The 16,218-nt window shown below is 43.2% G+C and overlaps 1 protein-coding gene across 1 annotated transcript in view; it reads left to right on the top strand.

The window, feature by feature from the left end:
- Positions 1–562: 562 nt before the first annotated feature.
- Positions 563–16,218, top strand: part of LOC102422327 (vascular endothelial growth factor receptor kdr-like) — a 353,529-nt gene continuing 337,873 nt past the window's right edge. Inside the window, exons 1-2 of the mRNA XM_014465282.2 lie at positions 563–742; positions 1,075–1,215. Of these exons, the coding sequence (XP_014320768.1) occupies positions 1,137–1,215 (79 nt within the window). The 5' untranslated portion in view covers positions 563–742; positions 1,075–1,136. The remainder of the gene's footprint in view (positions 743–1,074; positions 1,216–16,218) is intronic.

Below are 16,218 nucleotides of genomic sequence, written 5' to 3'. Positions count from 1 at the left end.
ATTAGAGATCTGTAAGGGATCCATCTGGCTCATGAAGTCTGGGACTCTCCACTCATTGTAGTCCCCAACACTTCCAACCACATGTCCCTTGCTGCTTGCCAATTACTTCAATGGAATCTATGCTCATAACCTCTCCAGCCTTCAGAGTGCTGTTTTCTCTGCCTGTTCCTACCCAGCCTAGCCAAAGCAGATTGCGGTACCCGTTTGCCCCAGGCCTCACCTTCTGAACAGACAGTAATCTCCTGCCTCAGAAGGCTTGAAGCCAACTCCAGAACTGTTCTCCTTGGGGAGCACTTGCGCTGACGTCTGTGTTTCCTCTCCCTGCCCAAGGAACCCCCCACATCCTTCCCGGATACATACCGTACCAAACTCAGGCCAAGAAGTCAGCCTGGGGGAGGGAACTGGTGAGCTCCTGAAAGGAGGAAAGGGAAATGCAGCCCCATCAGACGCCCCCTCCCTAGTACACTGAGGCGCTTACCCCTAGGGCTATCAGTCCCTTAGGGACGCTCTCCTGGATAGCTGCATTAGCCTCTTCTGGGATTTTTCACGCTGCCCTCCAGCCTCCCTTTCCTGGTTCTTCCCCCCCTTCCCATCCCCGCCCCCCACCTTTGTCCTGAACTTCCTCTCTCCAGAGACAGACTTTGCCGCCTCGCCTCCTCTCAACAGGGTTGCAGAAAGAAGTTGGGAGCTCCTCAGAGAAGCTGAGCGGTACTTGTGCCAGCATCGACTCCCCCCGTTGCAGGTTCGGTGTAGGGGCGCTCTGAACCTGGACAGCTCACCTGCCACCAAAGGTTGTCAGGGACTTGTGGACCTGGGAGGAGATAGGGTGTTAGGCAGAGAGCGAGAGCTCCTGCCAGACTGTGCTCCTCTCACAGAATAGCTTGGAATAGCTCGGTATCTCTGAGGCCTGAGGAGAGGTCTCTGGGAAAGAGGGCGGCCCTAGGCTGAGAGAGTAGCAAGGGAGGGGACTTGGAAGGGGCGGTAGGATCGGAATTCAGAGTTGAGAAATCAGAGGACACAGTTTAGATCCCTTACCTTAAACCCTTGATCCCCCACTCCCTGCCTTTTTCTTAGGAAGGAGGAGCGAAATAACTCAAGGGGAAGTGAGAGCCTGGCACTGCACTCTGTGCCCCACGATGTTTGCACCTCGCCATGGTCATGGTGCCCTGACTGTCTTGGCTTTCCACTTCCTGATCACCCTGCTCGGGACTTCAGGTAAGCGACTGGTCGCCTCACAGCTGACTGAGCGCTGTGTGTGTTCCTGGTGCTCCAACCTCTCAGCTCACGCGAAAGAAGTCAGGTCAGGGGTGCCACAGAGAGAATAAGAGCTCTTCATTGGCCTGTGGCTTGCCAGGCGCACCTCTGAGCCAGACCTGCAGCCAACTATAGCTGGAAACTACCGTGGTCTGCGGTGGGCCAGCGAAGAGGAACTGTTCTGGATGCACGAAACTAGGAGGCCCCAGGGCGAGAGTGGCCAAGCCTGTGACAGGGAATTTTTGCGCGTAATGGTTGGTAGTCCTTAGCTGACTTTCCTAACAGAGAACATACACTCGCTGCAAAAGATCTAGAAAAATTCCCCTCTGAGAGTGATATCTTTATTCCAGGACAGGGAGCATTGCATTTCCCCCTCTGTTGTACAGCCATAACTCCGCTGGTGGAGCCGCAGAGTGCAAAGTGTATTCCTAAGATTAAGTCTGTAAATTGAGAGGAATTGAGCAATTAAAGGGAAAAGACACATCTGTAGTCTTTCTCTGACCTGTGGAGGGTACTTCGAAAAAAAGAAAGGGACAGAGGATTCAATTTACTTTCTTTTTTTGGGTGTAGTTTTTTTTTTTTTTTTCAAATGTGTTGTCGTTTATAATTCTTGAAGTTGTCTGTCCCCAATATTTTTAAGTTGTATTTTGAAAAACTCCACCAAACAAAAACAAACAAACAAAAACAGAGAAAGCCCCAACTAAACGCAGCAGCCATTCTTTGGGTCAGACTTGGTACACTTTTCTAAAAAGGAAAAACAGGTGAAGTGACTGCTCTGGTAGATGGTGCCTGCTGCTTTGGGTAGTGATTGCTTTTCCAGCCTGGAAAACCTAGAGGATCCTCAACCTTTTGCCACAGGGCCAAATGGTGGAAATCGCTAACAAGACTGTAATTAGCACCAGTCCGTAATTAGCTGCCTGTACTGGAGTCTGGAGGTGGCTTACTTTGCAGCCTTTAGAGCTCTTGTGACTCTAATGTATCCAGAAAATCTCAGAGCCAAACTTTCCACCCAAGATCCCCCAGCCAATTCCCAATGTGTACTAGATGTGGACAAGGTAGTGGGCACTAGACACAACTGGAAAATCTTAACAGCTTATTTTTAGTTGTCATCTGCATTTTCCTTCATCACCCAGTTTTCACTTCTTGGAATTGTAATACCCACTCCCATTCTTTCCAGGCTTCCTGTTGAACCTAAACTTTATATCACCAGTAAGAATCTGGAGGTTTACTGTATGTTCTTGGTCAAATTATTTAAATTCTTTGGACCTCTAGGACTTCTAAAGGTCCACTGAGATAATTCCAACATAACGAGGACGATAATACATCATGTGTTAGTCATTTAAAAACTCTTTTTTTGATATATCTGTGGTGGAGTTCAAAGAGAGATGGATATCTGAATAACTGGTCTTTAGTCTTGGCCCTACCACAAATACACTGTGTTCCCTTATTCTCTTGAGCCTTGGATCTTTAATTGTAAATGAGAGGAAAAACTTGTATTTGGCTTCCATCTTCTTTGTCAAGAAGAAAGACAATACCAGATTAGAAAAAGTAAACCAAATATTGGTAGTAATATGGCATTTGCTGTGGATTGGAGATGGAAAGAGAGCTCCTTACTGCTGGAATTAGGTGCAAGTCTCCCAGCTAGAATGGTTTCCCTGGGCACTGAGAAAACATGTGGATGAGAAATAACGAATCACTGAAAATAGTCTCTAAGTAGTCACAGAGATGTCATATATCTAGAGACAGCCAGTTGTAGTCCTGTATTTCAAAAAGAAGGAAAATATTACAAAACCTCTGTTCTTGCTGTTGCTCTTTGTAAGAATCTAGAATTAATTATTTACAAGTTTATTACCTGAACTCCTAGAAGAGAAATCCATAATCATTAGAACTGGTGTTAGTTCATTGAAGATAGGATTGGCAGAATAATGCAGTTTCTTTTTGCAGTAGGATTTCTGAAATTTAAACGAAGGAGAATGCTGGAGAAATAGAATACTAGGGTCTCCTGAGGAATTGAGTAAAGTCTCTTCCTGTTAGAGAAAGATGAAGATTAGACCTAGGGGGCTTGTAAGTGTTTGGAATGGCCTCAGAACTGCTGGTTAAGGGGCACACATAAAATATATTTTTAGAATGGATATGTGTCTGGAGGACAATTTCTAAAGAGGAAAAAACACTAGGCGTTTGCTTCATTTTCTTCAATAATTTTGTGCTTGTATAGGAGGACAATATTTGTGGCATAATGGGAAAATATTCAAATAAAAGAAGGAAGATATGGTCAGTTATAGAATTGTTATTCAAAAGGGCAATGAGAATGTTAATAAATATAAATACAAGCTTGTAACTTTGGGTACTCCTCCTCCCAAAGAGAAAGGGGGAAATAAAACCTTTAAGAAAATAATTGGAAGATATGGCTTATAGATGCATATTTGTGAAAAAGACAGAAGATAGGGATCTTTGCACTGACATATATTGCTGACATATTCAACTTACAGGCAAGTAAAACACATGTTTTGATTATTTTTAAAAAATAATATTCAGACCTAGAAAAAAACAAAAACAGAAAGACCCAGAAAGAGTCTACTCTCTTCTTCACTGGTCAGACTCTACCTGGTGTATTGCAGCTTGACTTTGGGCACCACATTCTCAAAGGGACACTGACAGGGTGCAATGTTTTCATAAGAGATTAAATTAGATGGAGAGGGTTCTTGAATTTTTTTTCAGTTAAGGAACAAAAAAATGTAGGGACTTTTAGCTGGAAGAAAGAAAAGCTCTTTGAGATGGGGTGGGAAGTTGTATGAAAGCTGTCTGCAAATGTTTGAAAGGCCATTTACATACAAGAACATTCCAACCATTTTAGCTGCTGCAAATGAAATGGGCTAACTTGGGGGCCAGAGAGTCCCCTATTACTGGAAATATTCAGAAAGAAGTAAAAAATTACAAAGAATAAAGTTCCTACCTTTTCCCTGTAGCAGTCATGTAGAGATTTGAAGTTCTAAATCCCTTCTCTCTCTTAATCATCCTTCTCTGGATATAATATAGGGGTTGGCAAAAGTAGGTTTACAGGTATAATACAAAGTAAAAATACAATAATTATTAAATAGTAATAATATAAGAATAAACTCCAGGTTTTGTGTATGCACAATTGCAAACCTACTTCTGCCCACTCCTGTATGTTAATGGCTTAATTAAATTAGGGAGCAAGAAGCTCCAGCTAAGAAAGAAACAAAAAATAAAAAATAAATTAATTTAAAAAAGAAAGAAAGAAAAAAACACACACAACTTTATTGTCTGGTGACATTTTTAGTCCATGCTAGGCTCTCTGGTAATGATATGAAAGAGTAAAGATAAAAACGATTGAAGGAAGACAGATCTTGGGAAAGTTTTGTGGGGTCTCAGATTTCCTATTTGTTATTCAAGGATTTTGTGATCCCAGGAAATAGCACTTGCTACATATACATATAGATGAAGTTTATTAAAGTTCTAAGGCAGAAGAGAAGCTGTTAAGTAAAACTAGTTGAAACATGATCATAGAGATTTTATGAAGAAAAATTGTGGTGCCTGCAAGGGAAGGATACCACTATGTATCTGTCTCTCCACTATTTCAAAAGGCTAATGTGGAAATTAGCTGGTCCTCAAAGGTAGGTGTCATCTTCATGGTGGTACCCTGAATTATCTGAATCATGATGGCTCAAACACTAATCTCTAACTAGAAATCCTTTGGAAAATCAAGTATTTTCTACTAGTGAACCTAATGGACCTCTTCCCAAAAGGGAAAAAAGCTGAAATATTTAAGATTAAGCTAAAATGAAGTTCTTGGACTTATTTTCTTTTGTTTAGGGATACAAAAAGACAGGACACTGAGTCTCTGAATGGCAGGTGGAGTGGGAGCAGAGGCTTGATGATTGGGATGGTGAGGTGTTCAAAATCCATGATTTTTCTCTTGTATTTGATAGCCCCAGTCTCTCTTTATCTAACTTTGTAGAGGTTCCCTCAATTTGTATAGGCCTTCCTACTGTCCTCCCTCTCTGCCTTTTTGTAAAATGCTCTTCTCATTGCACACAGTGCTCAGCATTCCACATATCTTGGATGCAAAGCCAGCTCTTTGGATTTGGCCTTGTGTTTTTGAAATCAGATCAGACTGTTGAACTGTGAAATGCTGGCCTCTAGGGTTTCAGATGTGGGAATGGGGGGAGGCCAAGTAAGTAAGAATTTGTTCTTTCTACCTGCACCTCCTTCAACCAGAGAAGTTCTGCTCTTATTTATTTTATACTAGAGGCCCAGTGCACGAAATTTGTGCATGGGTGTGGTCCCTAGGGCTGGCGATCAAAGCATGAGCATCTGGCGTGGAAGTGGGGGGGTCCCAGTTGACCTCTGGGCCCTGGGAAGCACCTGGGCCCCCAGGTCCCTGTGTGCCCCATTCCACCTGAGTCATGGCACCCGAGTGCCCATGTGGAGATGCAGTGAACACAGCTGGACACCGCAGGCTGGGGCACAGTGTACACCTCTGGGCTGCCCAGCGGCACTACACTGAAGTCAGGCAGGCAGTGTGCTCTCTCCTGGCTAGCCTTGCAGACCGGCTCCTGCGTGAACCCTCGGGCTCACTGGGAGCCCTACTGGCCCCTGTGGTCCCAGCAGCTGAGGCCTTGCTCACCTGGAAGAGGCTGCTTGGGTGCAGGGCAGGCTCCTTGCCAGCACCCGGCACCTGAGCGTTGGGGGAGGGGAAGAAGTGAGGGGTAGGAGGACTTCCCCAGTGTGGCAGCCCTGGTGTCTTGGGGGAGGGTAGCAAAGGGAGTGAGAATGAGCTTGGCGGACATCCTGCATTCTCACTGCACCTTCATCCCCATCATCCCCACTCCCAGGTAGCCAGTGAGAGGTGGCAGTGCATCACTGATGCCTGCCATGTTCTGTGTCGCCCCCTGGTGGTCAGCGTAGGTCATAGCAAGCAGTCAAACTCTCGGTCGAATGACCACCAGAGGGGATAATTTGCATATTAGGCTTTTATTATATACTAGAGGCTCGGTGCACAAAAATTTGTGCACTCGGGGGGAAGGGGGGGTCCCTCAGCCCGGCCTGTGCCCTCTCGCAGTCTGGGACACCTCAGGGGATGACCACCTTCTGGCTTAGGCCCGCTCCCTGGGGGATTGGGCCTAAGATGGCAATCAGACATCCCTCTGGCAGCCCAGCAGCCCTCGGGGGATGTCCACTTGCCAGTGGGGAGCAGGCCTAAACTACAGTTGGATATCCTTAGCGCTCCTGAGGAGGCAAGAGAGGCTCCCACCACCACCACTGTACTGGCAGCCATCAGCCTGGCTTGTGGCTGAGCAGAGTTCCCCCTGTGGGAGCGCACTGACCACCAGGGGGCAGCTCCTGCATTGAGCGTCTGCCCCCTGGTGGTCAGTGTGTGTCATAGTGACCAGTCATTCCCAGTCCTTCTGCTGTTAGGGTCAGTTTGCATATTACCCTTTTACTGTATAGGATAGAGGCCTGGAGCATGGGTGGGGGCCGGCTGGTTTGCCCTGAAGGGTGTCCCGGATCAGGGTGGGGGTCCCGCTTGGGTGCCTGGACAGCCTGAATGAGGGGATGATGGCTGTTTGCAGCTGGTCACACCCCGTTCAGGGTGGGGGTCTGCACTGGGGTGCCTGGCCAGTCTGGGTGAGGGGCTGAGGGCTGTTTTCAGGCTGGCAGGTGACTGAAGCTCCCAACCTCTCCTTTTTTTCTTTTTTTTATTATTCTGGGATTTATTTACCTTCTATAGCTGTCACTGGAGCTGAGAGCTGGCTTTAGCTCTGAGACTCGGCTCCAGCTCTGAGACCTCACCTGCTGAAAGCAGGTATCTGGGCTTTGTTTAGCTTCTATAATTGAAACACTGTTGCAACTCCAGCTCTGAGGCCCAGCTGGCTGAAAGCAGGTTTCTGGGGATTGTTTAGCTTCTATAATTGCAACATAGTTGCTTAGAGTGCAGTTCAGAGCTGGGCGGCGGCAGGAGGGAAACCTTTGCTTCCTCCATCACTGGAGCAAGCAAGCCTCCTGTTCTCTTCAGTTGCCTGGCTGCCGGCCGCCATCTTGGTTGGCAGTTAATTTGCATATCGCCCTGATTAGCCAATGGGAAGCGTGTCGGAGGTATGGTTAATTACCATGTTTGTCTATTATTAGATAGGAGGGTATTGAGTTTAGAGTTGAGGCTAATTTGAAATGATGATCCAACTACTAAAATTAAAAAGAAAATAGATGGAAGCACACTGGACTACAAGATTATATCCAGGGCTTTCCAATTTCTGAGAGTTCATGACTCTCAGACATCATTTCCAGGCTAATTGTAATCTCTAAGGAGCAGGGAATCTTAGGAAGTTAACCCTGCCTTTTCCTTTTCCTTTTCTAAGTAGATAATGTAACATATCTAAGGGGCCTGGGATGAGCTCCTTTAAATAGTAAGGTTCCAATTTATCAACTTGGCATTTAAAGTGCTACCAATGTTCTTGCAACCATCTAGGAGTCAAACATTTGTTCTGAAATCCCAAGATAAAATATTTGGTTTCCTTGTCCCACTTATAGAGTTATATGGCCTTAGATGGTCAGAGCTGCAATGTCATCCTTAGGGTCACCATACATCCCAGTTTTCCCAGTATAGCCCAGTGTTACCTGTTGACACAAACTGACTATTAATGATTTATCAGTTTTGATGGTAAATTATATGGTCACCCCAATCTAAAGCCCACTTGTCTCATCCCCTTGGGTTACAGTTAGGCCTAGAGAGGAGGAGACTTGCCCAAAGTCACACAAAATATTATTGGAATCTCTGGAAATCTGGCTATAATTATGCACCTGATATTTAGTATTATGGCATTTATCTGGTAAAATGAATATTTCCTTTCAATCTGTTTTAAAGAATATCCAACAGGCATTCACACATCTAGTTCTTAGTACTGCTCTGTAATCTTCAGGCCCAGTCTAAACTTATGTGGTCTCCTATCTGTACTTTTCCAAAGATTATTTTAACAAAGACATAGGCAAAGAGCACTCTGTCTTCTTTCAGGATTTCTCAAATGATTAAATAGGGGTGGAATTTCTTGATGCTGGCAGCACTGGTGTGTCTGGCTACCATACAGATCTCTCTCCAATGGAGACTGCATTTTCTCACTTCTACTTGGATCTTAGCTCCCTGTTTGGTGATATGAGCTATTTCTTATCAGCCTTATGAAACAATAGACTCTCCTGGCTAGAGGTAAGAGTCTATGAAGAGCATTTAAAACCCGGTCCTTCCTTTATTTAACTCTTATATTACCGTTTTGCCAGGTAGTTGTCCAGTTTATGGTTGTACATCACTAGCTTAGGAGGTAGATTATTCCACCTTAGGAAAACTCTATTACAAGATCTTCCTCATGTTCAATTTAGACCTTATCTCCCTGGGCTACCACACACTAATCCTAAAAATCTAAACCCATACTTTAGGCCATGCAGAATAGAATTAGCTTCACTTTCCCCATAATATTCCTGCAGAGATCTGAATATGAAAATGAGTTAACATTTATTAAGTGTTTACTATAGGCCAGGTACTGCTCTAAATACTTTACCTTATTTTTTATTAAATTTATTGGAATGACATCTATAATAATAAAAGTGTAATATGCTAATTAGACCAGATGTCCTTCCAGAAATCCTTGTGAGGCTGCTGCTGTGAGGGCCGGAGCAGAGCCAGGCAGCAGCTGGGGCTGCTGCTGCAAGGGCCAGGGCTGCTTCTACAAGAGCCAGGGCTGCTGCCCTGGCCCTCAGAGCCCCTTTCATGAATTTCGTGCATTGGGTCTCTAGTTGGTTAATAAGATTATGTAGATTTTAAGTGTACAATTCTATCATACATCATCTGTAGATTGCATTATGTGTTTACTACCAAACATCAAATCTTCTCCTGTCACCATATATTTGACCCCCTTTACTCTTTACTATCCCTACACCCCTTTCTCTCTGGTAACCACCATAGTGTTGTCTGTGTCTATGAGTTTTTGTTTGTTTTTCTTGTTTGTTCATTTGTTGCTTTCAATTTTATAGCCCATATATTAGTGAAATCATATGATTCTTGACTTTTTTTGCCTGACTGATTCCACTTAACATGCTCTTCTTAAAATCCATCCATGTTGTTGCAAATGACAATATTTCATCTTTTTTAATGACTGAGTAGTATTCCATTGTGTATATGTACCACACCTTCTTTATCCAATCATCTATTGAGGGACACTTCATTTGTTTCTGTGTCTTGGCCACTGTAAATAATGCTGCAATGAACATAGAAGTGCCTTTATCTTTTCAAATAAATTAAACATTTTATTAGCTCATTTAACCTCCCAACAGTTTCTTAGGGAAGTATTATTATTTCTTATTACATATCAAGAAACTGAGACACAAAGGAACAGAGTGACTGGCCCTAGACACACAGCTTGTAAGTGGTAGGCATAATTTGAATGGATGCAGTCTATCTCATGTTCTTAACCATGTTCTAATTTATGTTCTTAAGCATTAGGCTGCACTGTTGGAATCGTGTCTCTTGATCCTCCTGATCACCTTGCAACTCTTCCTCACCTTGCTTTTCTTTATTCTAATACTAGTAAATTGAGCGTGGCTTGATACTCAATTGACTCCCATCTCCTCCCCCCCACCACCAATAATTAATAATAAAGTGTTTCGAAGGGGAAGGAGACTTTCAAAGCTGTGGCTGGACACCATAGCAGTGAGCAGAGGGAGGGGTGAATAAGTGGGGAAGATTCTTATCTCTGAGAGGTGAACTTGTAGCTCTTTGTTATTCCCTGGCTCTTTCCAACCTTAGGGCAGTCACTGACCATAGATAGAACCGAATTTGGCCCCAGTCTGTCTGGCACCTCTGGATGGGAAGGAAATCTATGCATGTTAAGTATATTTTGAGATACTACCCACTTTAGCTCTGCTTCTCCAAATAGGTTTCCTTAGATCTTCCTGTGTTCTTTCATAACTGTGGGAAAGACACTGTCAAGGAAGTAAATGAGGATGTTTGCCCATGATCAGAGATTGTTTAGGAAAAGGGGTCAAGGTGGTTTGACCCTTGTACTATCTGGCCAATTTTCTTTTCTTCTGTTTTCCTGTACCATTACCCCCTCCAGTGCTTCTTAGTTTCCTTCTGATTCCGCTTTTCCATTCTTTTCTTGTAAAAATTTTCAGGCCACCTTCATCCAGACTGCATTAACGGTGCAAAGAGTACTGTTTTTAGAATCCAGATAACCTAATTCTGGGCCTAGCTATGTCACGTACTCATTGTGTGATGTGGAAGTGTCTGTTACCCTCTCTGAGCCTCAGTCTCATTATCTTTAAAATGGGAGAATTGGACTAGAGATGATCTTTGAACTGTTCTGCTACTTTGAAGCATTGAGTTCTCCTCTATTTTCTCACTCCTCTGTATCTTTTAGTATTCTCTTGTTACCATTCTCTTTCCTTCTCCTGAATTCCCAATCTTTACTAATAAAAGGGTAATATGTTAATTAGATCAGGTCAGCAGGGGAGGGCAGTTAGGGGCCATCAGGCCGGCAGGGGAGGGCAGTTAGGCAGCGATCAGGCCGACAGGCAGAGGTGGTTAGGGGCAATCAGGCCAGCAGGCAGGCAAGAGGTTAGGAGCCAGCAGTCCCGGATTGTGAGAAGGATGTTTGACTGCAAGTATAGGCCCGATCCCGAGGGGTTCCAGATTCGAGAGGGTGCAGGCTGGGCTGAGAGACCCCCCCTCCCATGCACAATTTTCATGCACCAGGCCTCTAGTATTGTAATAAGAAAGCACCATCTGATTTGGGATCAGATTTGAGGATTTATCCAATTTTGATGGGTGGAGACAATTTCAAACAAACAGAAAAATTGTGATAGTTTATTTATTAGGAGATACAATCACTTGGATCAGAGTTGTTAGATTATAAAAATGCAAATTGGTAAAAACTAAAAGTATTAGCATTATATAAGTAGATGTAAAATTTTAAAGCAGGCCTAGAAAATTAAGACTTTTCTCAGGTACAAAAATGGTGGAGACATTTGTTAGAAATAAATTTAACAGCATGTGTAATTCTTTCCAAATGTTATGTTAGGGATGAGGTAGGGGTTATATTTATTTCTCATTTTTCTAAATAATAGAAATATAACAATGGAGGATCATAATGTGATGGATTTCTCTAGGTCAACTTCAATAAAAAAAAATTCTCCAAAAATGCAAGTTCACCATAGGGGATGAGAATAGTTTAGATATCTGTTCCCCTAGGCCAGTGGTCAGCAAACCGCAGCTCGCGAGTCACATGCGGCTCTTTGGCTCCTTGAGTGTGGCTCTTCTACAAAATACCACGTGCTGGGGTGCACGTACAGTGTGATTGAAACTTTGTGGCCCATGCGCACAAGTCAGTTTTTGGCCTGGGCGAGTCTATTTTGAAGAAGTGGTGTTAGAAGAAGTGGGGGGTGTCGATTGGTTGGTCGACGGGAGACGCGGCGCAGGCGGGCCGTGGGATATGCAGCGCGGGGTAGGTACATTGCTTTGAGGTACGTTCGCTGTAGTCGACCCCTTCCAACTCTCCCATACACACTCGTCTATCTGAAACAAGTATACAAGAAGAGTGTGGATGGGAGAGTTGGAAGGGGTCGACCTCAGCGAACGTACCTCAATCAGATTGAGGACGTTTTTAGCAAAGGCCAGCTTAGGAGTACCCTAATTAAGTTAATAACAATGTACCTACCTATATAGTTTAAGTTTAAAAAATTTGGTTCTCAAAAGAAATTTCAATCGTTGTACTGTTGATATTTGGCTCTGTTGACTAATGAGTTTGCGGACCACTGCCCTAGGCTATAAGGTAGAACAACTGGCTTATCAAAACTTCACCTTTTTTGGTTTTTTAAACTCAATTTCATCTGAGGTAAAATATACATATGATAAAACACACCCATTTTAAATGTATAGTTTGATACATTTTGACAAATGTGTATATCCAAATAGCCACCACCACCACAATGAAGATATAGGGTAAATGACTCTCGTCATCCTAGAAAGTTTCTTTGTGGGCTTTAATAGTCAGTTTCCTTTTTCACCCCTAGCCCACTGATCTGTGTTCTGCCTCTATAGCTTATTTTTGTCTATTCTAAAATTTCATGTAAATGAGATCATACAGTACGTACCATTTTGTGTCTGGATTCTGCTCAGCAGGTTTTCTTTTCTTTTTAAAACATGTTTGTTTTTATTATCCTAATATAAAAAAATGCTGGGTCTGTCATGACCGGAGGCTCCACCAACTGGAAGTCAGTCCTGCAGTCAGCGCTGGATTGCCATGGTGACCCAGCACTGACTGCTGCAGGCTGCAGGTGTGGTGACCCAGCACTGACTGCTGAGGGGGCTGCGGATCAGGCCCGGAGAGAGGCCTGAAGAAAGAAGCAGGGTCTGATTCATAGCCTCTGTGGCAGCTGTTGATCAGCACTTGCCTCTCCCTTTCTCTCCAGCAGCTGTGCTTCCATTTCTCTCCAGGCCTCCACCAGGGCTGCTGATCAGCCCCAACTTTCTGATCAGGCCCCCATTGATAGGCTCAGAGATGCTGACTGACATAGAAACTGATCAATCGGAACTAAATCTGGGTGAAGTGTGAGGAGCCAATGGCTGCCTAGGAGGTGGAGCTTTTGACGCTGACTGGCATAGAAACTGACCAATCAGAACCAAATCTGGGTGAACTGTGAGGATCTAATGGCTGCCTAGGAGGCAGAGCTTTTGATGCTGACTGGCATAGAAACCAATCAATCAGAACCAAATCTGGGTGAACTGTGAGGAGCCAATGGCTGCCTGGGAGGCAGAGCTTTTGATGCTGACTGGCATAGAAACCAATCAATCAGAACCAAATCTGGGTGAACTGTGAGGAGCCAATGGCTGCCTAGGAGGCAGAGCAGTTGAGGGTGAGATCAGGCTAGTAGGGGAGGGCAATTGGGGGTGAGATCAGGCCAGCAGGGGAGGGCAGTTGGGGGTGATCGAGCTGACAGGAGAGCAGTTAGGTGTTAATCAGGCCAGCAGGGGAGCAGTTAGGGGGTGATCAGGCTGGCAGGCAGAAGCAGTTAGGGGCAATCAGGTAGGCAGGCAGGCGAGTGGTTAGGAGCCAGCAGTACTGGATTGTGAGAGGGATGTCCATAGGGATCGGGCCTAAATCAGCAGTCGGACATCACCCGAGGGGTCACAGATTGGAGAGGGTGCAGGCTGGGCAAAGGACACCCCCCCCAGTGCACGAATTTCATGCACCAGGCCTCTAGTTGTAATATAAAACACATAGCAAAATTTACCATCTTAGCCATATTAAGTATATAGTACATTAGTGCACACTTCTAATACAGATCTCTAGAATTTTTTCATCTTATAAAACTGAAACAAGAACTCCCTATTTCCTTCTCCTATCTGCACCTATTAGTCACATTCTACTTTGTGTTTCTATGATTTTGACTACATTAAATACCTTATATAAGTTGAATGATTTAGTATTTGTCTTTCTGTGAATGGCTATTTTAATTAGCATAATGTTGTCAAGATTAATCCATTTGTAGCTTATGACAGAATTTTTTAATTAAAGTATAATTGGCATATAATGTCCTATTAGTTTCAGATGTGTATCATAGTGGCTCGATATATGTATATATTATGAAGTGATCATGACAATAAGTCTAATTTGTCATATAAAGTTATTACAATATTATTGAATATATTCTTTATGCTGTATATTACATCCCCATGACTTATTTATTGTATAACTGGAAGTTTATACTTCTTAATCTCCTTTATCTATTTTATCCATCCCTAAGCCTCCTCTTCTGATAACGACTAGTTTGTTTCCTGTATCTATAAATATGTTTCCTGTTTTGCTTGTTCATTTGATTTATTTTTTAAATTTCACATATAAGTAAAATAATATAGTATTTTCAGGGAACATAGTAGGTTATCCAGAAATACTGCCAATAGAATGAATAGAATAAGTCAGATATTTGCTTTTTTTAGATGGGGAAATTTGTGACTCAGAGTGAGGAGGCAACTTATGCAATATCTTACAGTTATTGGCAGAGCTGGAACTGGACAGACGTGCATTTCCTGACTGCTGATTCTTGACACTGTGTGAAATTGCATTTGTAATAATCCTGATTGTTATGGGGTGGGGCCACAACATGAGTAACAAAGAAACAGAATTTCCGGAGGATGAGGCCCAGAAATCAGGATTTTAAAAAGATTCCCAGGTGATTCTAATGTGCAGCCAAGGTTGAGAACCACTGACCTACAATAAATACTGCCCATCATTAGACCACATCATGCCTGGGCACCAAGCCTGGAGCTAAAAAAGGCATCTTTAGATCAATTGGTCTCACCAGAGAAAGCCATGGGAGAGCCATTAAGTTGCTCTGCCATTGTCAATGCCAACTCAGGACATGTGCTTTCCATTGCCATCAGTCTCAGGAACCGTTAGCTTTTCCTCCCGTGAGTCAAATGCTGACAGAGAGAGCCACAGTATTTTTTGTAATTATCCATATACTTCTTTACAAAAGCCATTTCCATTGTTTTCTTCCATACCCTGGTTTATCATCATTATTAATATTATTTTAAAATTCTCTAATCTTTAGTTTCTGTGGTTTCTCCAAATACAAGCCCAGTGGTGGGATAGGAAGCTAGAAATATTGAGGTGCTCTGGGTCTGCATGTGAGTAAATGGAAGGACATGGGGATGAGGAGAGCACAGAGAAGGGGATGGCTATTTTTCTAGAAACAGAGCAAACAACTTCAGTCTTAGCTCATGTCCATGTAGTTAAGCAGGTTCCTGGAATCAGAAATCAGTACACAAGATAACTTTTATAATGTTTAATAATTATGTAGCATTCAAGGAGCTCAGAGTCCAATTAACATGAGTTTGTTAATTATAGTACTTACTGTAATCACTTAATTCAGAACCATTTTAAGCTTTGATTTTTTTAAAAATATATTTTATTGATTTTTTACAGAGAAGAAGGGAGAAAGATCGAGAGCTAGAAACATCGATGAGAGAGAAACATCGATCAGCTGCCTCCTGCACACCCCCCACTGGGGATGTGCCCGCAACCAAGGTACATGCCCCTGACCGGAATTGAACCTGGGACCTTTTAGTCCGCAGGCCGACGCTCCATCCGCTGAGCCAAACCGGTTATGGCAGAGCTTTGATATTTTTTTGAAGGGGGAGGTGGGAGGGGGGCGAACAAAGTTTTTACATTTTTCTCTCTAAATCTTCACAATTGCTCTAGACAAAGAGCTTTATCTCCAGTTTTGTGTAGTGTATAAAGGCACTTTTCTTCCTTCAATCACCAAGGCTTTGTAATTTGGTTTGCAGGCAAAGTTCTGGAACCAGTGTGCAGTGTGGTACAATGCAAAGAACAATGGCTTAGGAGTTAGGACACTTAGTTCCAGGCCTGACAATGGTGCTCATTCACTTTGGATTTAGGGCACAGAAAGAGGAGGTGACTAGTGCTCATATTTATACTCTAGTATTTAGGTGGGGAACTTGGTTGTTTTGAAGCTTGGACAGTCTGTGGTTCTGGCATTCTAAGAAGTCAGATGCACTACACAGAGGTTTCTTCTTGCTTTGGAATACATCCTCCTTGTAATTTTGGCAGATGTTACTTGTTTTGTTCCTGTAGGACAGGGCTGCTTGAGTCATTAAAACTTTTATTGAAGTGTATATGAAGAAAAGTGTACAAACAGAATATAAGTATACAGATTGATCAATTTTACAGATTGAATACACCTATATAATCAACATCCAAATAAAAATACAGGACACTACCGTACCCCAGAAATGGCTCTTCTACCCCCTCTCAACACAATCTTCCCAAATGTAATTATTATCCTGTCTTCTAATAGCACAGATTAGTTTTTCTGGGCTTTCTGCTTTATATAAATTGAATTATAATCAGTCCACATTCTTTAGTGTCTTTCTTCTTA

This window comes from Myotis lucifugus, unplaced genomic scaffold (assembly GCF_000147115.1).
Source record: "Myotis lucifugus unplaced genomic scaffold, Myoluc2.0 scaffold_4, whole genome shotgun sequence".
Lineage (NCBI taxonomy): Eukaryota > Metazoa > Chordata > Mammalia > Chiroptera > Vespertilionidae > Myotis > Myotis lucifugus.
Note: the sequence above shows the minus strand (reverse complement) of the source record. Positions and strands in the feature narration are given on the sequence as shown.